At 39.5% G+C, this 26,723-nt stretch overlaps 1 protein-coding gene across 1 annotated transcript; it reads left to right on the forward strand.

Annotated features, from left to right (window-relative positions):
• Positions 1 to 4: 4 nt before the first annotated feature.
• Positions 5 to 25,759, forward strand: IQCE (IQ motif containing E). The gene is made up of 22 exons (XM_062503725.1): positions 5 to 69; positions 1,818 to 1,865; positions 2,482 to 2,524; positions 3,457 to 3,597; positions 3,888 to 4,019; positions 4,991 to 5,061; positions 5,598 to 5,711; positions 6,315 to 6,365; positions 6,872 to 6,942; positions 7,163 to 7,235; positions 7,635 to 7,684; positions 10,255 to 10,412; positions 10,879 to 10,934; positions 11,243 to 11,451; positions 11,983 to 12,087; positions 12,824 to 12,926; positions 15,146 to 15,241; positions 15,463 to 15,486; positions 16,374 to 16,469; positions 17,512 to 17,642; positions 18,303 to 18,418; positions 22,569 to 25,759. Exons 1-22 carry the CDS (start codon positions 28 to 30, stop codon positions 22,682 to 22,684), a joined length of 2,046 nt encoding a protein of 681 aa, XP_062359709.1. The 5' UTR covers positions 5 to 27; the 3' UTR covers positions 22,685 to 25,759.
• The last annotated feature ends 964 nt before the right edge of the window (positions 25,760 to 26,723 follow it).

Consider the following 26,723-nt stretch of genomic DNA (forward strand, 5'->3'; position numbering starts at 1 on the left):
GTGAGACCTTCCCGCAGCTCTCCCACCATGGCCCGGGGGGCAGGCGAGGCGGCCGCGGAGGGGGAGCTGGTAAGGAGTGAGCGGCGGGGAGGAGGAGAAGGCCCCATGTCAAGGCCTGCTTCGGCCCGGGCTCGGCTCAGGAAACGCTTCCGCGAGGCCGGGGCAAAACCTTGGGGCATCCCTGGGCTTGCCGGGCCGATGGTGGCTCGGAGGGGGAGCGGGATGGTTTCTGACGTCTGCAGCCCGCGGAACTCTGGGCTCTGCCTGTGTCTCCCTGACTGCCCCGGAGGTGGCAAAGTCTCAAGCTGCGCTAAGGAAGGTTTGGGTTGGACGTTCGGAAGAATTTCTTCACAGAAACGGTGACTAGATGTTGGAATGGGCTGCCCAGGGAAGTGGTGGATTTACCGTCCCTGGAGGTGTTTAAAGGAGGACTGGACGTGGCACTCAAGTGCCATGGTCTGTCTGGTTGACAAGGCAGTGTTGGGTCACAGGTAGGACTCAATGATCTTGGAGGGCTTTTCCAACCTATATAATTCTGTGATTCTGTGTTGGCGTTTGTTCACCACCCCCTCAGCAGGCCAATGGGGGTTTTGAACCCCTTTGGGCGCCTCCACATTCTGTTGTTGCCAGCTGTAGGTGGCTCTGGTTGGGGCAGTTTTGCAGGAGCAAAAGCAAAGGGACTGTGTGGGTTACCAAGCAATAGTGGTGGGGCTATTTTTGCATGTTTGTATTCTGGCGAATGTTTTGTTGTTACCATTTATGAAGGCTGAGCGCCCTCCATGTTCTGTGATTCCAAACATGATAGCTGCAGTTAGGGAGAGAGATATTTCAGAGTGGGGTGCCTTAAAATAACAAAATTAATCAGTGTGCTGCAAGGAGCATTGCCTCAGGAAATGAAAAACTGTATGGCCTGGTGTGTGAGGAGCATCCCTGCTTGCTCTCAGCCAGTTTGGCAGGCTCTTTAACCCACTCTGTTGTCAATCCTTGCTCCTCTTGTGCCAGAGAGTATTTCCAAATATACTTCATCTGCTCCCCTGCCTCTTACAGGCATCTTACAGATCAGCATCTGTCCAAATATTGGTGCTGAGTGCCACAGAGTCAGCAGCAAGTGGAAAAGGTCTTTCTGTGAGGGCAGCATCCAGATAATTTGAAAGCTAAGTGGAAATTTTCCTTTAGCTGTGGATATGCTTGCATTTGAGAGAGAGGGAAACTTGTCATCTTCATTGTATTTGAGGATTTTTCCTTGGGCCTGAGCACTTCTCCATTTCAATATAGGAACTGAACAATCCCATAGCATAGCAGGGATAGGACAGGCGAGTGGGGAAGGGAAGAACTGAGTGAGCTGCAGCTTAAATGGTGGAGAAGTTAATGCAGAGCCAGCTGAGGGTTCAGATGATGCAGTGCTGTGCACTGCAGTGCCAGGTCTCTGTGACTCCAGTGCAGTCTCCCTGCTCATGGCACAGGGGTTGAAACTGGATGATCTTTAAGGTCCCTTGCAACCCAGAGCATTCCAGGATGGGTCATTTCTGAAGTGACTTTCAGAGTATCCCAAAACTATTTGTATTGGAGCAAATGATGCTGGCTTTTGCAGCAAGAGCCCCAGCATCTTTCAGAGGTTTTAGTGTTTTTGAAAAATGGCTTATTTTTATCATAAACAATTGATATTTTAGCAATGCAATGGAAGAGAAACAGAGGCTTGGGTCACAGTGTTTATGGTTTGAATTTATTGCACTCCAACTACGTTGAATTGTAAAAGTTTTCTGGATGTGTATTACAAGCAGTTGTTCAGTAGCAAATGTCCTGTCTATGTTTCCCAGGGAGATGACAGCCTGTCTGTGATAACCTGTGAGTCAGACACAGCAATGGTGAGTTTTAATTAGTGTCCCAAAAGGCCTCTGAGTTCCTGCTGCATCTGTGTGGTGCCTCCTGCTCACCAAGCACCCCTCAGAGAGGAGAGTGAGCAGTGGCACTACAATAGGCTTGAGTCACAAACTTCTAATTTCAGATGTAATTCTGGCTTTCAGATTCTCAGCACTGAGGCTACAATTGATGTTTGGCTTTATTTTGTTGTTCCATCAAGTTGTGGGCTTAAGTAATCCTTTTAGAGATTTTTAATGGAATTTAGTTAAACTTCTTTAGCAAAAGGGCTCTGCAGATCAGCTGCTGCTCTGGGATCATCTTGAATTTGCTGTTACTCTTCTTTAATATTGATGGGAAGGGTCTTATGTTCTGAGCAATAATTGACAATTTATCTAAATAATCAGACTTCAGTAAGCACCATCTTAATTCTGGTGACCATTGCTGTGGCCAAATCTGCATATCCTTAATGCTACTGTTTTTCTTTACTAAAGAAAAGGTTTGGTCTTATTAGAACAAAAGATCTTCATAGAAAATGGAGATTGAAGGCAATTTTGATATTATATGATGAAATCTTAAGAGCTGAGTATTCTTAATGCATGAAAAACCACATTTCTCTTTCAGAAGTTAAAGAAGAAGATTTTTCACAAGCCCCCAAAGTCACCAAGTAAGTGTTCTAAAACTTTTTGTTCTGCAATTGCAAAACTGGATACATTTGTGGGATACAGGAACTGTGAGCTTTACTTGAGACAACATCTTGGTATTCTCTTCAGAATTATTCACTGCTGTGTGCAGAACACACCTGTTTGAGATCTGTTCTGTAACCTGTGAAGTCCAACTTGTATGGATTGAAATACTGACATTTATGGGTTGGTTGCGATTCTTGATTCTCCAGCATAAACTATTTTTTTTCTCATTTTATTCCTTCTGATGGCAGCCATTCTGAATTTGTTTTTCTCCTTGTCCTTTTAGAGAAATGCTGATACTTGTTGTGTAGAGAGACTCTGGAATTACTGAAGCTCTCTACCATCTAGTCATAGGTCTCTGTACATTTAGCAGTTCTCTCTTTCATTTGTTGTGATGGGTTGTTGATTTTTTTTTTTCAAAGTACAATGTTGTTCTTATTAGATATGCAGTTTTAATATTGTGTTTGTCCTTTTTTGAGGAGGTTTATGTTTTTCTGCTATACTTTTCCATTTACCTTTCTTCATAGGCTTCCAGTGAATATTTCAAAGAAGACTTTACCCTGAAGTGTTGTTAAAAGCAACATTTAGATGTGCAGGTATCTTAAGGATGCCTGTCCAAACTGTACACGTAAATATTTCCACATGTTTTGAATCATACTACTGTCACTCTGCCTTTTCCTAAGCCTCTTCATTTTTTTATTGAATTGTATTTTTTTCTTTATAGTGGAGTTTTTTGGTTTTTGGGTTGGTTTTTATTTGAGTGTCCATTGCTCCATATAAGCCAGTATAAAATATGCTGTTAAATTCTATTTTTGCAAGTAATAGGATTGAGTCTGGAAACTTTGAAGAATAAGACAGCAAGTATTTTAGTGAGCTTTAGAAGGCAGCACTGAGATATTTTCTTTTGCTGTAGAGTCTCCCTACAGCTCAAGCACACAACTGTATCCTAAAAAAGCTGCAGCTTGGAGATCTCTGCAGGGAACGGGCAGTGCTTGTCTTGAGAATGCAGCTGTTAAAAACCCAAAGCAGATGTGGCTGGGATCTCTGAAGCAAGGTATTGGTATAGAAATGTTTGCATTTATGAATAAAATCCATTGTTGTGGACAGCTTAACATATAAACTATTAAAAAATATATTTATATTTGATTAAAGGCTACATAGGAATTAATTTCACTGTTATTTATTTGGGCGGTTGGAATTATCTGATCTTGAGCGTTGGCATTTATAGAGGGAATAATTAACAGCATCTGGAGCTTTTCATGTTGCATTTTCTCAGAATAACTCCACAAATTTAATTCACAATTATCCATGATTTTTGCATTTTTGTTCCATTCCTCTTGGCAGGATTGAGCCATGCTCTGAAATCAGATGTTGACATGGGGCATGGGCGAGCTAACGTTTCCAGTAGCACTCCAGAATATTTGAAGGAAGCTCTAGGAATGAAAAAGCCAAAACATTCTCGTTCTTCCAGTAATGGTAAACTCTGTAACGGTGGGGTAGATAAAAGTGAATGATCTTTTTTCTCCTCTAAAAGCACATATTGCTAAAGATCTTAGCTTCAGTAAAGCAAGAGCCATTTTAGTTTACTAAAATATACGTGTCAAAATATGATCCATGAGATACTTCTTGAGATTCCTTAATTGGTTAAGGCAGGGATTTCCATTTTTTTTTGAGCAATGAATCACTATTAGCTTTCAGAAGTTTTGCAAATTGCCATGCATTTGCAGCTGAAAACGTTGCAAATATAATATGGTTCAATGGGACAGCTGTAGACAATTTATTGTGACTTCAAAACATAGTTTAGGAACCATTGATAGAAACCATCTGCTTGTCTGAAATTCTATGTAATTGACTCCTTTTACTTCTTCTCTAAAAAGTGTTTTATCATGTGGTTGTGACATTAAAATCAAATGAGTTTTATGAGAAGAGCAAACTTTCCAAGTTTTATTCTGCTTTTCTTAAAGGAGAACTGTAAACTTTAAAATTCCACTACCATTTAAAATGATACCTATGCTTTTACTGGTGATACAGTTTCTGGCAACTTTACAAGATGATGTATTTGTGCATGTTAAACATAAGTAGAAAAATGTATTCTAGATGTCTTCTAGAAACCTTTAGTAAATGGAGTTATTGAGATGAGAAGACTGCAGTCTTCTGTGAAGTTTGTATCTTTCTTGAGATGGATATTTTAATATAGCACCAGAGAAGAGAAGTAATTAGGAAAAAATTGGCTGCAAAATCTGGCAGAAGTTTCATACAGTAACACTTCCATTTCACCTCCATTTCTAAAATTAATTTCCTTGCTGATTTTTCTTCCTCGAGGAAAGAAAAAAAACCTTAATTTCCATTTTGGTGCTGTTCTAGTTATTTCTTTTTAACTGCAAGGTTTCTGGTTGGCTAAAAACACCTCTTTTGAATCTACTTATTTTACATACCCCTTTCTGTAGGCTACATTCCTGGAACTCCTGACTACAAAGAGAAAGAAGATATGTATGATGAAATTATGGAACTGAAAAAGGTACAGTTTCACTGATACTTACAGAAAAAGTCATGGCATTGCTCCATCCTGTATATGTCCTGGCCTTAGTGATCCAGAATACTTTGATTTTTACAGCTTGGGACATCCACCACATTTTTTGTAATGTAGGGCTAAACTGAAACTTGTGTCTGTCTAAGACAATTTCACTGTGGTGATATGGTCAGAGTGGGTTTTCTGTAGAGGTTAGTGTAGTGTATGAAGGGTGAGGACTGGGCTTGTTAAACTCTGGGATTACCTATAGACAAATACCTTGGCAGTGGCTGATCTTTTGTGTAAGGTTGCCTTTCTGTTAGACCTTTTCCTTTTATCTTCCCTCTGTCTCCTTCCTGAGGTGTCCTGTCCTGGTGTCTGCCATGGTCCAGTGGAATGGTTTTGCATTTTGGCTGTTTCTTTCTCTTTTTCCATGTCATCTTTACCATCATAATTGGATTTTGACATCAAAATGCGTTTCCATGTGAAAACCCTGCATTTTCTTATTTCTGAAATGTGCTTTAATTTTTTCTCCCCTCTTTTAGAAAATACAAGCTCAGAAGAATGAGGGAGACCGAATGAAAACAAAACTCCGTCGACTGGAAGAGGAGAACAATAGAAAGGATAAACAGATTGAACAACTGCTGGATCCTTCCAGGGTGGGTATTTCTTGAGAGGATAAAAGTGGGGCAAAAGAGTAGGAGATTGTAGTGTGGTGACTCCTAGGAGTGATGAGCTGGAATATGAGAGATGGTGTGAAGGGATTTCTGGTCTGTGCATCTCAGATCAGTTCAGCTCAGTTCAAAGGAAGATGATGCCATGTGCTACAGATAAGTTCATTTAGCACAAATAGCTTTAATTTCTGAAGGTAAGATAAAAATGCTGTTTCATTAAGGGCCCACTTTCTGAATCTTTTTCCTGAGAGTAGAAGGGAGTGAACCTCTTGTAGAGTGATGGGTTCATCAGTCCTGAGACCTGACCAGGAGGCAGAAGAGCAGCCTTGTGCAGCCCTGACAAGAAGCATTTGTGGTTCTAGTTAGACTTGAATCTTACTGAATTTTTTGTGGCTGTCACTGTGTGCAGACCCACATCTTGGGAGAAATGAGCTAATAGAAAGCTTTGGGCATAGGGAGTTCAGAATTTCAGCTCTTGGGCTGTGAAGTGACTGTGGGGTTGAGCAGATTGGAAAATTCTGTTGAAGGAGCCAGCAGTAGAATAAAGTAGCAGAGTTGGTCACTTGCTTTTTCTGTCTTATGTTGCAGGGCTCTGAGCTAGCACGAACTTTTTCAGAAAAGAAGATTGATAATGGATGGGTAAGAGTGTCTTCATAACTTCCTGCTTTCATTTGTCCTTTTTCCTCTTACTAAGATGAAACACTACTAAAGATAAAATTATGTCAGAAAGAATAATCAAGTATGGAATCAGTCTTTATGTCTGTTAGCAGATAAGAAGTTAGTAGCAAAGATCTAGAATTCACATTATTTTGGGGAGCTTTCTTTGTCATTGTCTTGAGTCTGTTTAGGGAGTATTCTCCCCATTGTTTGCTGCTTTGACATTGCCAAGGTAATGGACAATGGTTTTTTTATTTTATGGTTGTGAATCCATATTCTTAAGCACATTATGAAACCAGGCATCCAATTTCATCAGTGTTCTCTTTTTTCACAGGGTAGGAGATGTGTATGATTTACTAAGTACTGAAATATGTAGAAATAAGTATATCTGATTAGGTACAGTTTATAAAGACAGGGCAGACAGGAATAGACCTTCTATGAAGAGACAGATTACTCAAGGACTCAGGAGCTCTTTGTTCTTTCTGTAGGTGGTTACTGGATTAAAGCAGAAGATCGTCAAGCTCGAAGAGCAGTGCAAGGAGAAAGACAACACTATTAAGTATGACTTTGAGGGTGCAGGAGGTAGAGGCTTGGATTGGATGAGCTAATAAAGAGAATTGGACATCCATTTTATTTTTCATTTGTGTTCTATTCCTTAAGACATTTTAATAAACTGCCAAGAACATATTGGCAATTATAAATGAAAAAATTATGAACCACCAGATTGCAATGTCTTTGCTGATCTGACTGGATTGTTTTTTGTGTTATTCTGTTTTCAGTGAATTCCAGGCAGACGTGAAGACCAGTAATTTGGAAGAAGTGAGGCTAGCCATGGAAACCTACTATGAAGAGGTATGTGTGGCAGGTCCTTCAGTGTGCATGCAGGACAGGAAGCTGGTCAGTTGTTGTGTCAAAGTGCAAATGGAATGTTTAAGATAAGTTTCTTATACCTTAGCAGCACCTGTCGTTGGTAGCAGGTTTTCATAGTTATTCTCACAGCTCCAGCTGTTGTACTGAAAAAAATGTTTTCCTTCAATAAATTGAGTGTGTTAATGAAAAATAAAGAACCCACTGTACATCCATAAGTGCGATGTTGAGATGGAAGCAAATATAACAGTAGCCTGATTTTCAGTGATAGCATCATTAGCTCTGCCACTACCCAGAGTCTTGTACTGATTTTCACCTAATGAACAAATGTTGCTGTGGAATCTGATGTTGCTGATGCTCCTTAATGGAATCTGTTTTTCTCAGGTTCATCGCCTCCAACTGCTCCTGGCCAAGTCTGAGACTATGAGGAAAAAGTATGTTTAATTCTTTTGAGGCAAATGTTTGCATGCATGTATTTGACACATCACTCGAGTCCTACTTTACCTGATGGAAAACTAGTACATGGAAACAGTTTTTGTCATTTAGATTGCTGGATTTGCTTTTTGGTACTGCTTTGGTTGGCTTCGCAGCCTTGAAATATGTCTTAGTCACACTTTTTTACTTGTAGATAGATAATTTTGTGGATGTGGAAAAATACCAGAGCTATTTAAAAAAGTACATGATAGTGCTGAAAAATTATCTCTGTTACATCTTCCCTCATAATCACACCTATTCTGGCATCACTGGTAATTGAAACAAACTCCCTAGATGGTTGACATTTCACACTTGAGTCAGTTCTGCATCTTTCTCTAGAGCATGTGCTGCAAATAAAAAGGTTCTTGGAGTAAAAATTATTTTCCTTTGGTGCAGAGGCACAGACCAGTAACTTGTGTCAGAGAAGCTTGTCACTGGTGTGCAAGTGTGGGCATGGTGGTGAGGGTGAACAGTTTATAGAGGCAATAAAAGTCAAAGCACAAAGGCAGAAGACAAAGTTCCACTAAGAGAGCAAATTAAAAGCATCATTGCAAGTGAGTGTTATTTGAGCTGGAAAAGGGGTAGAGTGTCTTGTAGGACAGTAAAATTTGTTACCACACTGCTTCAAAATATACTTGACCTCCTAGTGTTAAGTACAGACAACTGTCTTAACACTGAGTGTAATTATTTAGATTTATAGAAACATGTGAGAACTCCTTAGGGTCATTATTTCCACTGCTTGTGTCCCCTAATTGACTGTTGCTCATGGGTTGAAAACTGCAATTTGTTTTGTCACTTTTTTTACAAAAATAAATCTTTTGGCTCAGACCTGTAGTGACCAGCTTCTCAAGGCTCTAAGCTATCACACCTAATTTATTTAGAGGTGAAAATGAGTCATCAGGTCTCTTCCTTGTCCTCATTTATTCATAGCTTCAAAAAGTGGTGGTCAGGGCAGTCTCTCTCCATTACGTGACTGTCAGTCTCTGCTGGAGAGGCTGAGCACTGAAATAATAAATCATGTTGAAGGTCAGCACTCTGGCATATTGAAAGAGTTGTTTGAGGGTATTTCTTTCATGATTCTTGTCTGCATTAGTTCTGGCTGAAGTGAATGGCATTTGGCTTCTCTTTTTCAGTTTTAATACTGAAGTATGGTTATTTATATGTGCAGCTGTAGTATCCAGTTGTAGCTAGAAACTAACTTTTCAAGCCCTCAAAATGGACTGAAATAGATTTTTAAATTTAGATTTAGATGAGCCTAAAATAATGTCACTGAGTGGCATGGTTATGATTTCTATCATTCCTGTCCCTACCCCATTTTGATGTGTTGTGTTTTGGTTTTTACTTTTTTTGTTTCCCTCGTGCCTGGGAAAGCTGTGTGAATAGTCATCCATGACATCTGGACAGCCTTATTTTGTTCGTTTTTTTCCTCATTTCCTTTTAATTTCTGAAAAGGAGGTCAGCTAAAAATTCAGCCTTTCACTCTGATATGCTAACTGTGGGCTGTCTGCCCTTTTACCTAGTAATTATTCCAGTGGATGGGATGTAAGATTCCTTCATAAAGAATAAGGTTCTGCAAGGTTCTGTTGTTGTCACTGGCAGTGGCAACTAAGTGCATGTGTTACTTCAGGCCTTTATTTCCAGAAGTAAGTTTTTAAGAATTTTCTCATAGCAATGAAGAAAAAAATATTTCATCTCACTAAAAATCTGTTTCGTAAACAAACTTTACAACTTTGCATATCTAGAAGCTCGGATTTCTTCCCCCTTTGCTAGAAAAAAAATTAAAATCCCTGTAATACATTTAAAGTCATTTTACACATAACCATTTCTGATGCTTTTTATTTCAATATTAGCTGTATTCTTCAAATCTGTTTCAAATCACTCTGGGGTTTATAGATGTGAGGATAGTTTCTTTTACAGTCGAGCACCATTCCCAGTTATCTGAAAATACACCTGGGTGTTGGATTTGTTTGAGAGTTATTCCATCTCTGTTTATCCCTCTCTCTCTCCCCCAGTCTCAGTGTTTGTTAGTGAACAAAAGCCATTCAGAGCCTGCAGGTTGGCTCTCTGTGCTGGACAGTTTTTTGGAGGAGTCTCACAGTTGGCTGAAGTGTTTTTTAGATCAGAGGTTCACAGAGTGCTGGTAAAGTATTATGAGGTTGATTAACAAAACGAACAAAAGAAGATAAATAACATTCATACAAGTGCCCTTGTTTGTGAATAAATGGAACAGAGTAGGGGAGGAAGAAAGAGTAATACATGAATTTTCAATGTTTCAAAGTATCTTTTTTTTTTTTAACGAAAATTAAAACAATTGTGCAAGTGTTGAGCAAGATGATCTTTGCATGCTTTTTCAGAAAAGACCGAGTAACTCCCCAAGTAAGAAAAGAGTTGAGAAATGTTATTAAGGGGGAACTGAGGCTGTCAATTCAGCCATCTTGACTTGAATAGTGAAGCTGCTCCACTCTTTTTAATGCTGCTTCTTTGTTCTCTGCTTTTAAGTTAACTTTCTGGTTTTGACCCCTTTTCTAAGTACAGAGGGCAGAGACACCCAAAAACGACTAAAGGCACTGAATGCTGCTGTGCTGAGGTTGTCCAGGAACATCAAGGAATTGCAGGCTGAGAATCGGAGGCTGAAGGAAGATCTGGATCATGTGCTGAGCAGTTCCCCTCCTCCCAGTAAAACAAAAAGTACGTGCTAGAAAATCAGTGAATGTGGGCAGGGGATTTGGGTACATCTGAAAGATGTGTGAAAAAAGACCCTACAAAGGTAGAAATAAGGGAGTTATTACAAAGGTGAAGATTCAGGAATGACACAGTTAGAGTGAGAACCTTCTTTCAGGACTTTGTGATTTCTCCAGTCAAATCTGCGTTTCTTCTAATATTGTCTCTGAGAATTCTAAACTGGAATTGGTAGAGGAAATCTTTTCAATAGCTGAGAACTGGTGAACATGAGTGGCTTATATTCATTTTGGAGCAAATTGGTTTAAAAGTCAGATATTTTAAGCCCATTCTCATTTTTTCATTGGTAGATTTTTGAAGTTGGTATTCAGAGATCTTTAAATGGTCTTTTGATATGGCCAGAAGTTTCAAAAAGCAAGAACAATGTTGCCCCATGGATGTAGTTACGTATTTAAAGCTTTGTTATTGTATTTAGATTATAGTGACTGGAGCAGACACAGGCTGGTGAGGAGGATTTCTGATCTAGAAAAAGTAAGTGGCCATAATTAAGTGGCTTTCTTACCTGTCTGGGAGCAGAAAATGCAGAACCACTGCCTTGTGCTCTTGGCATGTTGCCCTTCAATATCTCATCCTTATGCATTCTGCCTCATACACATAACCTGCTGCCTGTAGCATGAGCCCTCCCTCCCTGTTTTCTTTTATCACACTTGTTAGATATAGATGCACATTTTAGAATTAACCTCCATTTGATCTTTTCTCATGGCTTAAATGAAGTAATTTCATGCTAAATTTAATTTTCTTTTTGGTGTGTGTTTTCCATGTAAATTTACCCTGCTTAGAAAGTGTGTGCCATGGAGAGCTGCAGGGTGTCCTCAGCTGATAGTGAGGCATCACAAGTGCTTGCTGTGTCATCTTCACCTTCTGTGGACCTGGATCATCCAGCATCCCAACATTTAGACCATGGTGAGGAATGCTGTCGCCTCCAAAGGCTGGTGATGAAACTGAAGAGTGATAGGAAGGCACTTCAGAATCTCCTGCTCAGTAAAGAGTAAGTGTGATTCTTGTCTGGAATGTTCTCTGTAGGTGTGAATTATTTTGTCGTTTCTGATCCTGTTATGAAATGACGTAATAAGTACCTCACATTTTCAGCTAGAAAATTAATTTTGAGAATCCCTTCAATTTTTATTTCAAAAGCTTTTTTCTAATCCTACTTGCTTCATAAAATTACATTGCAGAAAAAAAAGCCAGAGGATGGAAAAGGAGACTTTCTGCTTGTTTCTAGCACATTTTTCAAGGCTTGTTTTTCTGCCAAACACACTGAAAACCCTTCGAAGGGTTATATGTTTATGCAGTGCTTCTTGCTTGTATTGTGGTATAAAAATGTGTGAGGTTTTTTTTTTTTGTTTTTTGCTCCTCAGCAATGGGTGCTTGCATTTTGTTTTGTTTGAAGGGAAAACGTTGAACATTTAGTTATGAATTTGAGAAAACTCAATTGATTTAGAAGTTTAAATAAAAAATAACTACTTTGTGGGAGTATGAGTGTCCTAGGTATCACTTAGATTTCCTTGTACCTTTGTAGATTAGATATCCAGCAGTTACTGCAGGCTAAGGCTGAAGTGGAGCTGGAGCTGCAGAAGTGGCAGAGTAAGATGGAAGAAAAGAGTTCAGAAGAGCAGACTTCAAGGTAAAACATTTTGTATTAATAGATCCTTTCAGAACCCAAAACAAATCTCCTGAAGTATAATTCTCTTTTGAAGTGGCTCAAATTCTATAGGAGTTCATCTGAACTGCAAGAAGCTGGGGATTCTTTTAAGCAGAAGAGTTTGGAGGGATGGAGTAAGTTACTAGGGGAAGAATTCTATAGAGTGCTTTTAGAGGAAGTGGAAGAGTAAGTAGTATAGTAAAAATAAGATTTAAATTATAATAAAACTTGATAAGATAAATGGAAAAAGCTTTTATGTTGGGCTCAGACATTTTTTCTCTAGGAAAACAATGTATTCTCTTTACCTTAGCTTGTGTTTCTAGACCATGGCCTCTTTGTCATTCCAGTTACTCCTTGTATTCTATACAGCTGTGAGTGATAATCCTGTGCAAGGAAGGCACCAAAAAAGTGATTTCAATATTGTTTTGTGAGAAAAGACTTTGACTGACAAATATAAAACTCTAGCAGATCTAAATACTTTATTAATAGTATCAAGGCTACCGCAGTAACCTGGAGACTTCTTGATTTTAACATAAGGTTGTGCCATCACAGATTGAGAATTGATGTTATCTGTTCTATGAGAGCAGGTATCATCCTGAAGAGTTTCCCTCTTTGGCCTTAAAAAACAAACCCAAAGCAACCAAATATAATGAAATAGGTTCAGTATTTTTCAGAAAATTTCTATAAGCTATAAATATCTTTGCTTTTCCAACCATAGTGAGGAAATCCAGAACCTGACACAGAAAGTAGGGAAACTGGAGTTAAATCTGGAGGAAGAGAAAAGACAAATGGCAGAAGATACAGTGGAAAAGCTTAATAAGGTACAGCCACATTTTTGATTGTGTTTTTCTGTTTTCCTTGTGCCTGATATAGATTTCAAATGGAGCTGGTAGTCTAAAGAGCAGCTAGTTGTCTTTTTTCAGAGATGCATTAAATCTTGTCATGAAGATAAATGATGGCTAACTCCCAATATTTGTTGGAAGTAAGTTATTTCAATAATTAACACTGCAACTTGGAGAGTTTTTGAAGCTGTTCTGTTAGTGATCCTCTGTATTGCTGTTGCTTTTTCTCTTTTTCAGTGTAATGTTGCAAAAGATTTCATTTGGGGCTTTTCCCAATACCTAAAAAACAACCAAAAAAAGTGGTTACTTTTATCTTCTTACAGCATCTGAGCCCATTGCCTAATTTCAGCTGGATTTTATAGAGGGAGGACGTTTTGTAGGAGTTGACAAATAGATAAAGGATGGAGACACAGGTAAATGTGCTCACTGGCAGAAGATAAAAATCCCTTTTCAATGTTTTTTCTGCTGGCCAGGTGGTCATTTGGGGCACAAGTGCTGTCCAGTCAGAAAATACTCACTTGCTTTTCAGTTAGGATGGAAGTAAGGTGCTTTTTCATAGGAAGATTTACAAGATGTAGAACACTAATCATCGTGGATATTGAGGGGGTTTTAATTCTGCTGCTGATGGAACATAATATTTGAGTCAAGAGTTAAGGAAGATGTCAGTACAAGGAAATAAGTGAACTTCACTTTCAAGCAAAGTTTTCCTAGAGTTGAGGTATTCATAACCTCTTCTTTCTTTTTTTCTAATACCTAATAAATGTATTTGTTCATCTATTAATCCTGGACAGTCTTAAGTGTTGCTCTGGAATCAGTTTGGGGTTTTATAAAATATGTCTGAACTTGATATCTCTACAATCTTCTTCCAAGTCCCTCTTCCAAGTGAGGTAATTGGCCAGTAGAGATGGATGGGCACTGTCAGAGCTGCTTTCAGAGGCACTGTGGCCATGTTAATCTCATTTCACTAAATACTACTTGGAAATTATTACTAGGGATTTTGATTTGCACTTAAAAATAAATAGACCCTGAAATACAAGCAATAAAAAATACTAATAAAAATGTCCAGTGGCTTAAGAGGGTTCTGGTTTCTGATATACTGTGCCATTCTGTAGATTCTTTTCTGTGTGCTAAAGGCTGATGGATGCTAGAGGATGTTTTGAATACCAAATAACTGGAGTCTTTAAAAACAGCCAACAAACAGCTCCTTTTTCCCTCTGCAGACTATATATATTCTTGGCCAGTAACCACCCATTTATTGAAATGTTCCCATTATTTGTAATTATCACTAAATTCCTACCAATTTCTCATTTTAATAGTAGGTTGTCATTTTTAATATGACATGATCCATTTGCTAAACTTAAGCCTGGAGCTCGGTGGTTTTAGGTTATAAATAAATTCTTTTCACAGAATCAAGAGGTTTTTTTCAGAGTCTATAAAATCTCTTGTTCCTCTAGCTAAAATTTTACACCAACTAATTAAATTAGTCTTTTAAACTTACAGTTAACTTTTGTTTGGCATGTGAAGTATGACAATTAGGGTGGTATAATTAAGGATCAAAAGGATCAAGTGGTGAGAAGTGGAATATGCAACCACACCTTGGGACAAATTACTAGAACAAAATCTTGTTTTATTCTTGGTTTCTTCCTTTTTCCTCTAATTAACTTCATTAAGATAGAAGAGTAGATTTATGCCAATTTACACAAGCTTGGTGTCATACAATGGCCAGATCTCAGTATGCTTAAAGAGGTGATTATGGGGCCACAGTTGCCAGGATGAGGCATAAGAGACCTCCCTGGTTAATTAATACTTGTCTTTCCTGGAGAAGAACTGCAAAATCAGATAACCTGATTTTTGTTCTCAGTCTGTTGATAACACACAAATCATTTCTGAGCAGCAAAGCAGCAGGTTAGCAGTGCCTTAGCAATGCACAGAGAAATAGGAGTTTGTGCAAATGGAACCTTTTCCATTCCCATGCCCTGCTGAGGGCTGAAAGTGGGCAGGGATATGTTTCACTCTAAGAGTTCATCTCCGTGATGAGTTTGAACACGAGCAGGGTTCAGAACTGAGAGTTTCCTCTTGAACTTCCTCTGCCCTGCAGGCAGGATGAGCTCTGGAGTTGATTTTCCTGAGTCATTTGTAATCTGTTCCCTCACAGCTCTGTGTCTTTACTGTGCTAACTTAGAGATTCTCCTTTGCAGGCTCCACCAGTCTGCACAGTTACAGGCAAAGAAAATGACAGGAAAGAACAAGCAGCCAAAATTATCCAGAGATACTGGAAGATGTACAAAACCAAGGTGAGATTCTCCTATCAGGAAGCAGCAAGGACATCCCCCTCTGAATCTTACTCTTCTTTCAACATCTATCCACACAACTTGAAAGATTATGTTGTTTGAGTTTGGCAGGGGTTGGGACACGTGTTTTCTGTGTCTTTTAATTATTGGGAAAATTTGGCAAAACTTTTTTAGCTAAAACTTGTATATATTTGTGGCATTAACATGGGCATCTTTCATTTCAGAAAGAAGAAATTGCTCTGGATGAGGTGAGTGTGTTTATGGTAGCCAACAAAACAGTACAACAGATTTAATTTGTATCAAAGGGCAGAGAACTGAGACAATATTTGTTCTTCAGGCTGGCTATTAATCTTCCTTCTCACATCCTGATTTTGTGTCATGTGTTTTGTCAGTAGTTTCATGTTTTGGTCTCAAATTTTCCATAGTTGATACCTTCTGCAAGGTGAAAGCTTCTGAAAATTCTGAACACAATCTGATGGAAGACAGGAAAGTTTTTCTGAATGAGATAATTCTAATCATGATTTAGTTTTCATTATGATGGATCTTCAGAAAGACTTGAAATAGGATTTGGAGCTTTTGCTAAGGAAAAATGTCTGTGAGAATTATGAAGATATTCACAAATTTGTCACACAAAGTCACTCCTTGATGAATGTTTTGCAAAAGGGTTTTAATTAAATTGTTTTTTTCAAATAGCACAATGTAGCATCTTACCTTTTGTTTCTTCCAGAACGTTAAAAATGCTACTTTCAGAAATTAGAGCTAATTCTAACCACGTGACATAAACATGCTGTTCTAAATGCTTTTTGTTGATTATAACCCAGTAACATCTCTGAGGGGAGTGGAAGGCCTTGCATTCAGTGTAATCACCATAAGGTCTGCCAGGCTTGGCCTGGATTCTGATTGTAGCAGAGCATCTTAGAGTCCTCTGGGTAGCCAGAATCCAATGTGGGAATGGGAGCATGGTGCTGTGTTGGTGAAATACAGGCTGGTGCTGGCAGCTAGAAGGTCCCTGCATTTGATAGGATCAGTCCTGAGCACCTCCCAGATGGAATTTAACCCCCAGAGCTGCCCCTGGAGGTGCAGTGTTTGTGGGTTATCTTTCAGAGGAGCTAATGGCCTCTTCTCTCCCTGCCAGGCAGTTGTTGTGCTCCAGGCAGCCTTCAGAGGACATTTATCTCGGCAGGGAGTGCTGCTGGATGTTGGGGTGCCTGATGCAGAGTCTCACACCCAGGTAATTGTGGGGGCAGATGGATGTCCCAGCATCACTCTGTGTTTATCTTGCAGTGCAAAGGACTTTACTTCCAGGCTTAATTTGTTGAATCACCTGGTGATTGTTTTAATGTGCTGGTTGGCAATACCACTGTAATTCTAGGAATATAATGAGCTCATTCCCTAGCTTCCCTTCTTACTTTCTGTAGTTCACACTTTTTCTTAGAAGTAAAGCTCTAACTTCTCAGCCTTGTGGTCTGAAAGACTGTAACTAAGTCTTTTTTTCCCTCTGGTTCTCCCATCAGGTAACACATCCTTTAGCTCTTTAATTTGGAGTGCTGTTCAAAACTTTACCTGTTCTCAAGGGGTCACTACTCAGTCCCTGGAGTAATAGCTAAACTTTTTTCACCAAAGTTCAGCAATAAGGATCCAGAAAACATCTTTTATTGGATTGGAAAGTAAAGGAGTCATGGTGAGGCCTGCTCAGCCCAAGACTTGGAGTTCTCTATCATGTCCAGTTTGCTCCAGAGTATTTAGTTCTGAATATGAAAAACTTTCCTTACCAATTAAACATTCGGTTTCTGTAAATCATTTGCCAGGTTATATAAATATCCTTTGGACCTTTAGCAGGCTGTAGTTAATTTGTAATTCTCCATCCAGGTTGTCCATTTGGTTGTACTTTCCATGCTCTTTGATTCTGCTAAACTGGCCCAATGTAGGAGGATCGAATACTTGGCTTGATACAAGCAGAAGATAAATCCATTATGAAGGTTGTTTTACCTCCTAAATCTTCAAAAGGTTTCCTTCCTGGAAAATAAGTGAACTTTCCTTGCAGGTGTCTGCTCTTTCATTAATTGAATGCTGATGCTTCAAAGCTTATATAATGATCAGATTTGCATTTCCTGCTGATTTAGTCTTACAAAACCTTAAAAACTGCAGACCAAAAGATGGGGATGTTTGTTCTACTGCCAGTTTCACAGTCAAGAGTGAGATTGTGGAAGGTTCTGTCAAGCTTCTGTGCAATCTGTAAAATGTCAGTTTTCTTTAATCTGATTGCTTTGCAGAACTCCTGCCTTTCTTCCATGTCAGACTCCTTGAGCTTCTCTCCTTATTGCAAGGAAGGAGATGAGACTGTGACATTCATCCAGTCCGTTTTCAGGGCTCACTTAGCACGTACAGGACTGCTTCAGGAGAGGTGAGTGAGGGCTAAATACTTCTGCAACATGCAACAGCAAAATCATTTTTATTACAGCAGTTCCTTGGCAGAGAAGGAGAACAAGGACATTGTTACAAAAAAGACAAGGGGGAGCTTGTTCCTGAGAAGATTCAAAAGATGTGCAATTAAAAGGAGCTTTGTGGCAGCAGGGGTCTTCCCATACCCTGCTGCATATTCTCTTCCATAGCAGTGAGTAAAAGTGAAATGAAATAATTGCTGTATGGAACAGAAAGATTACTGTTGTTATCACACAGATTGCTGATACACTTGCTTAATGTGTGAATCTGAAGCCCTGACATGTGCAGGTGAAGGGTTATGTGGAGGAAGAAGAGGGAGAAGCTAGAATGCCATCAAGTCACTTAGTTCAGACAGTGTGCAGGGATTTGATTACTGCTTAGGTTTATGGTGACTCTGGCTTGAAAAATACCTCCTTTCTCTCCAGGGTTTACTGCTCTGAAAGTTTTTAATGTTGGCTGCCATGGTTACAAGGAGAGTTACGTGGCTGTCACCTCTGTTTAGTGTCTGAGTTCACTTCTGCCCCTGATAGAGTAGCAGCACAAGAAACTTTTCAGCACAGCCTGTGAAGAGAGACTGCAAACACTGTTCTGTGCCTCATGCTCTGAGTGTGTCTCTTTGCAGGCCCTCTGTGCCCAGTGTCCCCATGGGCAAAGCAGATCCTGCAGTTTACATCACAGAGAAGAAACCATGCTCAGCAGCACTCCAGAGACCTTCAGTCCTCACGTCTCCTCTTCCTGGTAATCTCCCTCCCCTGTGTTCAAAAGTCTGGGTGTTTTGATTGGGTGCATGCACAGTTTTATAGAGAACATCTGCATGTGCACACACATGTGCATCCTTGTACTCCATGTGTGTGGCTTCATTTGGTGGCATGTTGCTTCCAGTGGCACATGCAGTTCCCTACATAAAAAATAAAAGCTCTGACAGTCTCAGCACCAGCTGCTTCACAGTGCTTTGTCTGTTTGTCCCAGCTGTGGTTTGGAAGGTCTCTCTGGTGTAAGTGGTTAATTACTGAGGGAATGTGATGTTCCCTTGTATTGCCTCTCTGCTTCCTTTTCAGCCCTGTAGCTGGAGTACGGTACTTCCCATCACATTTTGGCCCCTTAGCTGTAGACAAGCTGAGAGCTTTTCCTCCACCCTGACTTAGTTTCTGCAAAAGACAGACAGACATCTGCTAAAAAGAGCCATCCTAGGCAGCCATGTGCATTTAGTCATGTTTTTTTCAGCAGTGTTCAGTTGCTGCAGTAAGGGAAAAAATGAGGTCCTGGATAACCTTGCCAGCAAGTACTACTGTAATATAAACTGAGAAAATCTCTTTTATGGCTCTTGTGCCATTTGGTTTTCTTCTTGGATTCTTTATTGCTGTTTGTGAGAAGATGGAGTTAAAGCCAAAGAAGCTCTTAGGAGGATGTTAAAAGTACTGAAGAAGAAAGGCAAAACAATGCTGCACATAAGACAGCCTTAGACATGCAGCTTCAAAGGAGTTAAATTGAAAAGGGCTGGTTCTGTCCAGAGTGGGATATTTTAGGCTTTTATGGACCAGTTGGGGAAAAAAGGAGCAACTTTGAGTATGACCTGAGAAACACTGATTCAGTTTTTTTTGTCAATGAAAAGCTGCCAATCCCTGCAGGCTTGCTCAGAGACAGAGAATGCTGTAAGCAGTGAGGCTGTTTCTCTAAGATAGGAGGTGGGGAATAAGCCAGATTTGCAGAGCTTGTGAAAACAGAGGTAACACTTCAACAGAAGAAAATGTGTTTAAGAAACTTCACTGTGTTCCATATTCAGAGGCATGCTCTACTTTGTGAAGGAGTAGTAGTACTTGCTTCTGAAGATGTTTGAGTTTTGAGTGACTTTAATTAAATCTGGTGATAGTATCCAGGAAGAAAATAGTGCTGCAGCACCCTGTTTTGCCTGAGCTCTGCTACAGCAGTCACTATTGACGTGCTCACTCTAAAGCCAGAGTAAAGGAGTTGTGACATTCTACTCAAAGAGTCCCTTAAATGCTTAGTCCTTCTAAGACCCAAAGAGAGTAAGATGAGGCAAGTCCAGTAAACACAGTCATATGAATACCAGCAGAGCACACTCATTGTCTAGCTATGAAGTCTCCTAAGCTAAGTTTTATTGCAGATTATGATGACAAGTTGATGAGTGAAGTAGTTCTGGAATAGTTTATACTGGGGGAGAGAGAGGAAACCATACTTTCAAGCTTTCTTCCTTTCCTGGTGAATATCAAAAAGGAGTGATTGGGAGCAGAGCAGGTTTTGTTTGCTGCTGATTTTATGAATGTGGGAGATGTTTTCAAGCTCTGGGATGAGGACAGAATGTATCCAGGTGCTTTGTGGAGAGGCACACTGGAGATGAGCTTCTGTAACTGCACAGCTGCCCAAAGGACTGCCTGGCACTGAGCTCTCTGAAGTATTAGGTCCTGGTGCATGGGAATGTTTAACTAAAATCTTCCAAAAGATGAATTAAGGAAAACCACCTAAAGGAAGGAGAGCATCCTGGTGTAAATGCAAACCCTCAATGTTGTGTTTGGTTTTTTGCCACGTGGATTGATGTAGCTTAAGCTAAAGGTCCATCCCTGCCCTTCTGAGCTCATGACTGATACAGAAATCCACTGGCAAAATTGGGGTCTGGTGGTAAATTAGGATTTCAGTGGTCATCCTGCAGCTTGGAAAGGATGAGAGACAAGGAGCTTGTTGAGCAGCTAAGTAATTTAAAAGCAATCAAATTCTTATAGCTTTAAATTATGCAGCTGTTGAACAAGTTCTTTCTTCATCTGTCCCAAGTCCAGACTTGCATTTCATGACCTCTGGGTCTTAAAATGATCTTAAGCTTTCAGTCAATATTTGTATTGCTGTAAATAATTTCAATTCACTACCCTTTTGGCATTATTTTGGCGTTAAGAACAATGGGAAGATGAAAATGTGTTTTAAAAAACCTTATACATCTGCTAGAATGAATGTATATAATCCTGATGTAGCATTGCAGAACTTGTAGTTCATTGTTTGCATCAGGTTAGATGTCTCTATATTTTCTAGGAGAAGAAAACTTTTTTTTTAAAAAATGTGTTCTTTAGTGCTGTTTTGCTTGTTTTCAGGACCTGGAGATTTTATAAAACCATTTCTGCTGTTCCTCATGAAATGAAACAGATATTAACAATTCAGCCTGTGAAACTTGGTGTTGTGTTGTGTTTTGTTTTGTTCTGTCAGGGGAGTGACGGGAAGGAAGAATATGTTCTGTACATGCACAGCAATCTTGATTAAGGACAGTGTTTCTCTTTGCATATTACTGACCACTCTGGCTGCAACTGTTAACTTCATTTCAGGCTTTTTTGGTATCATAATGAATTTGCATACAGCCCTTAACTCTTATCAGTGCTTGCCCTTCACAAGCACCAAGATAAAGTTGATATCAAACTGAAAATGAGGACAAGAAAATCTCATATGTTCAAGAGCAGAATATAATCAAAGGTGATTTGGATACTATTAAGCTATTTCATGTATAATGTGTTTCTTCTTAGAGTTGCTTCTTCTGGTTATCATGGCTGTTTTTGGCAGTTCCCTTTGCTCCTCCATGTCACCAGTGCTACTGTCTCATAAATCTCCCTGAAAAACCCTGACATTATTTGTTGACTGGTGCAGAGAAGATTTTCACTTAACTAGAAAATCAGGTGTTTCTTTGCTTTTTAGGCTGAGGTCAATGCAATGGCCTCCCTGCATCCCCCTTGCCACTCACAGGCTCTGTCTGTCACACTTTTCCTGTTCCTGGGCCAGCTGTGGTCCCTTTTCTTTATTCCAGGTTCCACTTTCTGTTTATGCCTGCTCTTCCATACCAGGGTATTTTTTTTCATTTGTCAGGCATCTCTTTATTTCTCTACAAGACCCATGGCAGGTCTATTCTCCCTGGGTAATATTCTCTGTGTGCCCTCCAGTTCAGGTCAAAACCTCAGACTGTGGCTTCTTGCCTGTTTCCTCTTTCTACCACAGGTTGTCTTGATTTATTTTCTTCTCTGGGAGAGTCTTTTCAGAGAATTTATGTTTGAAACTGAAAAATAAGTGGGGCTGAGGGAGGAATATTGTGCTAGAAGGTATTAATAGCTGAGGGGAGGATATTGTGCTGGAAGGTATTAATAGCAGTCATCATTTAGTTCCTGCATCTCTTGCACAGGGGTTATGAGCTGCTGGTTCTGCTCTTCTTGTGTTAGGGACTTTGTACATGCTCATTTTATGCCTCTGATTCTCCAGTGTTTACTGGAATCCTCAGGAATATCTGTTCACAACCTGAGCACTTTTTCAAACATTGGAGTGGTTGAGATGCCTAGAAACACATCTGGGAAAGTAGCAAAGAAACAAAATTAAAAATTGAGTGTGACGACTATTTTTACTGTCATTGCAGTAAAACAGGATGTGAACAGTATTTTGGGTGTTTTACATGTATAAGGGTTAAAGAGAGTGACTGAGAATTCTTACCTTTTTTTTGCAACTATTTTCCTTTGTTTCATCTAGATCTGAGCAAAGTTCTCATTGTGACCTCTCTGCGTAGTTTGAACTTGGGTCATTTTTTCCTTTTCTGGCCATTTAATAAATATTTGGTTTTGACCTGCGATGGCTTCAGTATCAAATGGCTTTACTTGGTGTGTGTAACCCCTTGCAGAGATTTAAAGGCAATAAGACAGCTCATGCATGGTCAGCTCAACACTTGCTGTGCACTCTGGTTCATTAAAGAGGAACAAAAATAGTTCCATGCACAAAAAGTTCAGAGTCATCCATAACTGGATGACTCCAGGTAAGGTTGGAAACTGAATGTCTCAGAATACCACACTTGCCACAAGGGTGTGTTTTGGTCAGTGTTGTTTGTTGATGACCTTTTCTGCTGGAATGGTTTCAGGCAGGTGCTGCTCTGCTCCCTGTGTGCCCCTGGATGAGGCTCACTCCGATGACTCCGATGACGTTGTTGTTGTCCCTCCCTTGCTGCAGGTGAAGAAAAGCTACATCCACTTCTAAGGTTTGGTAACAGGCTCTGGTGATTTCAGTTATTTGGTTCACCAACAAAACTATTTGTACCAAGATCAAGCATATCAAAGATGGAAGAAGGGGAGGATATCAACCCCTTTTTAATGGCAGTTCACATGATTTCTGCCACAAATGAGTAATTCTTTGATATGTTGTCTCTACAGACTTTGTGGCTAAAAGCCACTGACTGACTGTTAAACTTACCCTCCTGGTACACAGAGAGTTTGGATTTAAAAACTCAACCAAAACACTTTAATGTTTTGCTTCACAATGAGGATTATAAATTCAGTTGCCAAATTTAGATGAAAGCAATAAAGCCTTAAGATATTTAATGCCAAACAAAGTTTTGTTCCAGGTCAACTAAAATAATTTGTTTAATCGAAGTGGAAAATGACATAACTCCAGTTTTAAGCCTGTGTATGCAAAGGGGTACAACTGGTATTTGTTATCTCTGCTTCACTATTTAAGATTTTTACTGTATCATATTTTAATATCTTTTTTGTTTATTTTTATATTGAACATTTACAGTCTGTGCAGACCTTGTAAAGGCTTTTAGAAAGCCATTTCTTTGTCATAAGCCTATTCTAGGCCCACTGTATCAGCTGGGTTTTCTTATTTATTGACCTTTTCCATGTGTGTGTATGATGATCGTGTAGTACTGTTTAGTGTTGAAATGTCTGATGACATAATCAGCTTTTGGGATTTGGCAGTGCAGGTGTGTAATAGCAGGAGCATGCTGTGAAGGGATACCCTTGCGAGTGTTTTTTCTGCTTAAAAAGCCACAAATTATGTGTGTTTTGCAGGGTAAACTCTTAATGTGTAAAAATACTTGACATAGGAGATAGAAGTGTCTGGAATGTTCACCTGACTGCATTGCTCATACCTAATCGAGGCAGTTTGGTTTGGGAGCAGAAGTGGTAGGTTGGATTATAACAGAAATTAGGACTACATCCAGAAAAAACACAATATAATTATCCATGGAAAGACTAAAGTCTGATGGGCTGTTGAAGATTTAATCAGAGGAGGGCTTTCCAGATCTTCTCTGCAGACTGTACTTTGTGACTGGATAGTTCCTACTGTTGCACCAACATCCTTCAAAGACATTGAAAAGTGTGTGGGGTTTTTTAAGGTGAACTAGATAAATCACAATACTTACTGGAAGAGGAAATTAATTTTACAGGCACGTGGTGAAGGTTTTCTGGAAACACTAATGGTTTCTTTGTCATCAAAGAGTAATAAATCTCCTGTAAACAGAAAGCACATTCTTAAATATAAGATTTTTATCACCTTTTCTAAATTAAAAATCAGTCACCACTGTTTCTCAGAATACCAATAAGTCAGGACTGTCTCAATTCTGTGATTTCAATGAAGCACTATCTGAGGCTTATCATAGTTTGTGCCAGTACTTACAGCCAAAGAGGAAACTGGATGGCTGCAGCACAATGCAGCTGATTTCTTTTAATCCCATCGGTGGAAATGCTGCCTGTGCTATTTCCAAAGGCAGTTTTGGGAGCTCTCCATACCCAAAGCAGTCTGAAAACTGTCATTTGCACTCCCACTGGGTAAATTCTTCCTGCTGGTGCTTTGGTCACATGACTGTCATCTGCAGGAAGGAGAAAAAAAAATATCCATAAAAGAAATGGGATAGATCCTTCTTGTGGAAGCTGGGGATCTGTTTCCTTCTTTTCCTGGAAATCACGTTAAGAAGAAGGCTCATTTTGCTAAATGGAAGCAGTGCAGTACTGAAATTGTTGTGCATAATATTTCAGGTCTGTAACTGTGACTCTGTCATGGATCTCTCCAGAGAGTAACCACAGATGAGGTCTGACACATTAAAGGGAGAGAATATAATGTATCAGGACCAAGGCTGATACCAGATACCTGCCTGGCTGTCATCCTGTAGGGAAATACTGGGGCAGCAAATGCAATAAAGAAAACATTCTTTTACTTTACTGAGCTGTAGTGAGCAATATGACAATATTAGGAAATTGATACAGAGCAGAAGGGCTTGTGCTTGAGCTGAGCACGTGACCAGCAGCAGCACTGTCAGTAGACTAATTCTGGGATGGATGGGAGATAGGACCTTGGGATGACCCAGACACAGGCAGAAACCAGGGTGAAAAGGAGCAAGTGTTTACTGGGGTGAATCAAAATGTGTCTAAAACTTTCTAAATTTGGGGGTGCTATCTCCCAGCTATCAAAAAACTGATGGTAACCTTGAGATGGCCTTGAAACTCTTATCTTAGTTCAGAAGATGATGATGTGTTCTCTACACATCAGAAGTTTGGTACAGTAGGAAGAGAAACCTGCACAGTATTAGCCTTATGTGTTGTTCTTTTGTACACTGTGATGGAATGTGTTGGAGGGAGTAGTGATTGACACATGGTTTGGTTCTGTGGTTATCTATCTGAATGCCTGCCACCCATAAATCTGGCACAGAGAAGGAAGAAGTAGTTAATTTTTGAATAAATGGCCTTTTTCCTTAACAGGGAGCTAAGAACAGTAAAAATCAGTGTGGCTCAAACCTGCCAAGATAGGCCCAATACAAACACACTGTTTCTGAAAAACACCTCTGTAGGAAGCCCTGGAAACCTTGTGGGGGTGTCAAGGTCTTGAATTAAAATTAAACTCCCCTGTACCCTGTGTAATCTAAAAGCACACTTTCCATTCTGTCAATATGCAATAATGTTTCTGACTTAAAACCTTCTGCAGTTTGCAGCAGTTAGTTAGAGATTGTGTGTGAGTGCAGAGATCTGACTTTAATGGGATGTTATCTCTCTTGATCTCTTTTTGCCCTTACGTGCCTTTGCCTGTAAATCTTTACTGAGGCATCAAGACCTGAAAAACTGTATTGTTTCCTGCAGAGCTCTAAAAATAATCCCTACACAGGCAACTTCTAATGTAGTCAAAATGGAAAAGGATTAATCTTGGCATATGAGAGCACCATTAATTTTTATGATCTTTTTAATATTTAGAACTGTGCAACTATTTTATATAAATTATTTTGGGATCTTTGAAAAGCTAAAACAATTGCAATGTATTTACTTTGAACTCTTGAATTTTGAAATAAAGTTTATAACCAGATGTTGATGTGTTTGTTCAGCTACTGCTGTATTTTCATTGCCCCTCTGGCCTCTACTGCATGCTCTTGTTTTCTCTTTGCACCCGGGCTGACCTTTTATCCCTGATCTGTGTGGGCAGTAACAAGAGAACTGAAACGTGTAGGGTGTGAAATTACTTCTTTCTTCTAGTGCAGGTTTGAGGTTGTCTTGTCAGGAATGAGTAGTGTTCCTGACCAAAGCCTGATGGAACTGAAAGAGCTGATGGGTTTTTGCTTTAAAAAACTGGTCTGGCAGCAGCTGAGGGAGAGCAGGAGTCTACAGAGTTCAACAGTTTACTGACGGTGTATCTTCTCACCTGGGTTATTGTTGCTCTTTGTGAAGTTCTGGAAGGAGCTAGGACATGCGAGTTCCTTTCCAGGTCCACTGGAAAAACCTTTAAGGACTCCCTAAAGAAGTCTTATGCTGGTTTATGGAAATAGAAGATCCTGCTAAGTGCTGTGAAAACATAGGAATCCTGCAGTCATCCTCCTGTCAAGCAGAGTCCTTGGTGTAGGACTACAACAGCTATGAGAGTACAAGATGAGACAATCTTTGTTGGATGATTATATTAATTAAATTTCACTTTTTAGAAATTCTTTCCTCTCAGCTCTACTGGCATATTCTCTGGATTTCTTATGAGAAACTTTAATTTGAAATCTTAAACACGAGATGTAATCCATGAGGCATGAATGGAAAAATTTGGTATTATTTCTTGAAGCAGACTGGTCTTGAATTCAGTTGAAAGCAATTAAACATTCACACTTAGTTATATTAAGCCATAATTTCTCTGCAGCTGAAGTTGGAATGCCCTTGACTCTTGCAAGCTTTGCAGCATCCTTCTGTGCTAGGTTTGTCAGCTAATGAATTGCTTTCTTCATACAAACTTTCTGAGGGGAGAAAAAAGTTTCATTCAATGGGCATCATTAGGA

Source organism: Cinclus cinclus, chromosome 16 (genome assembly GCF_963662255.1).
Source record: "Cinclus cinclus chromosome 16, bCinCin1.1, whole genome shotgun sequence".
In the NCBI taxonomy this organism is placed as follows: Eukaryota; Metazoa; Chordata; class Aves; order Passeriformes; family Cinclidae; genus Cinclus; species Cinclus cinclus.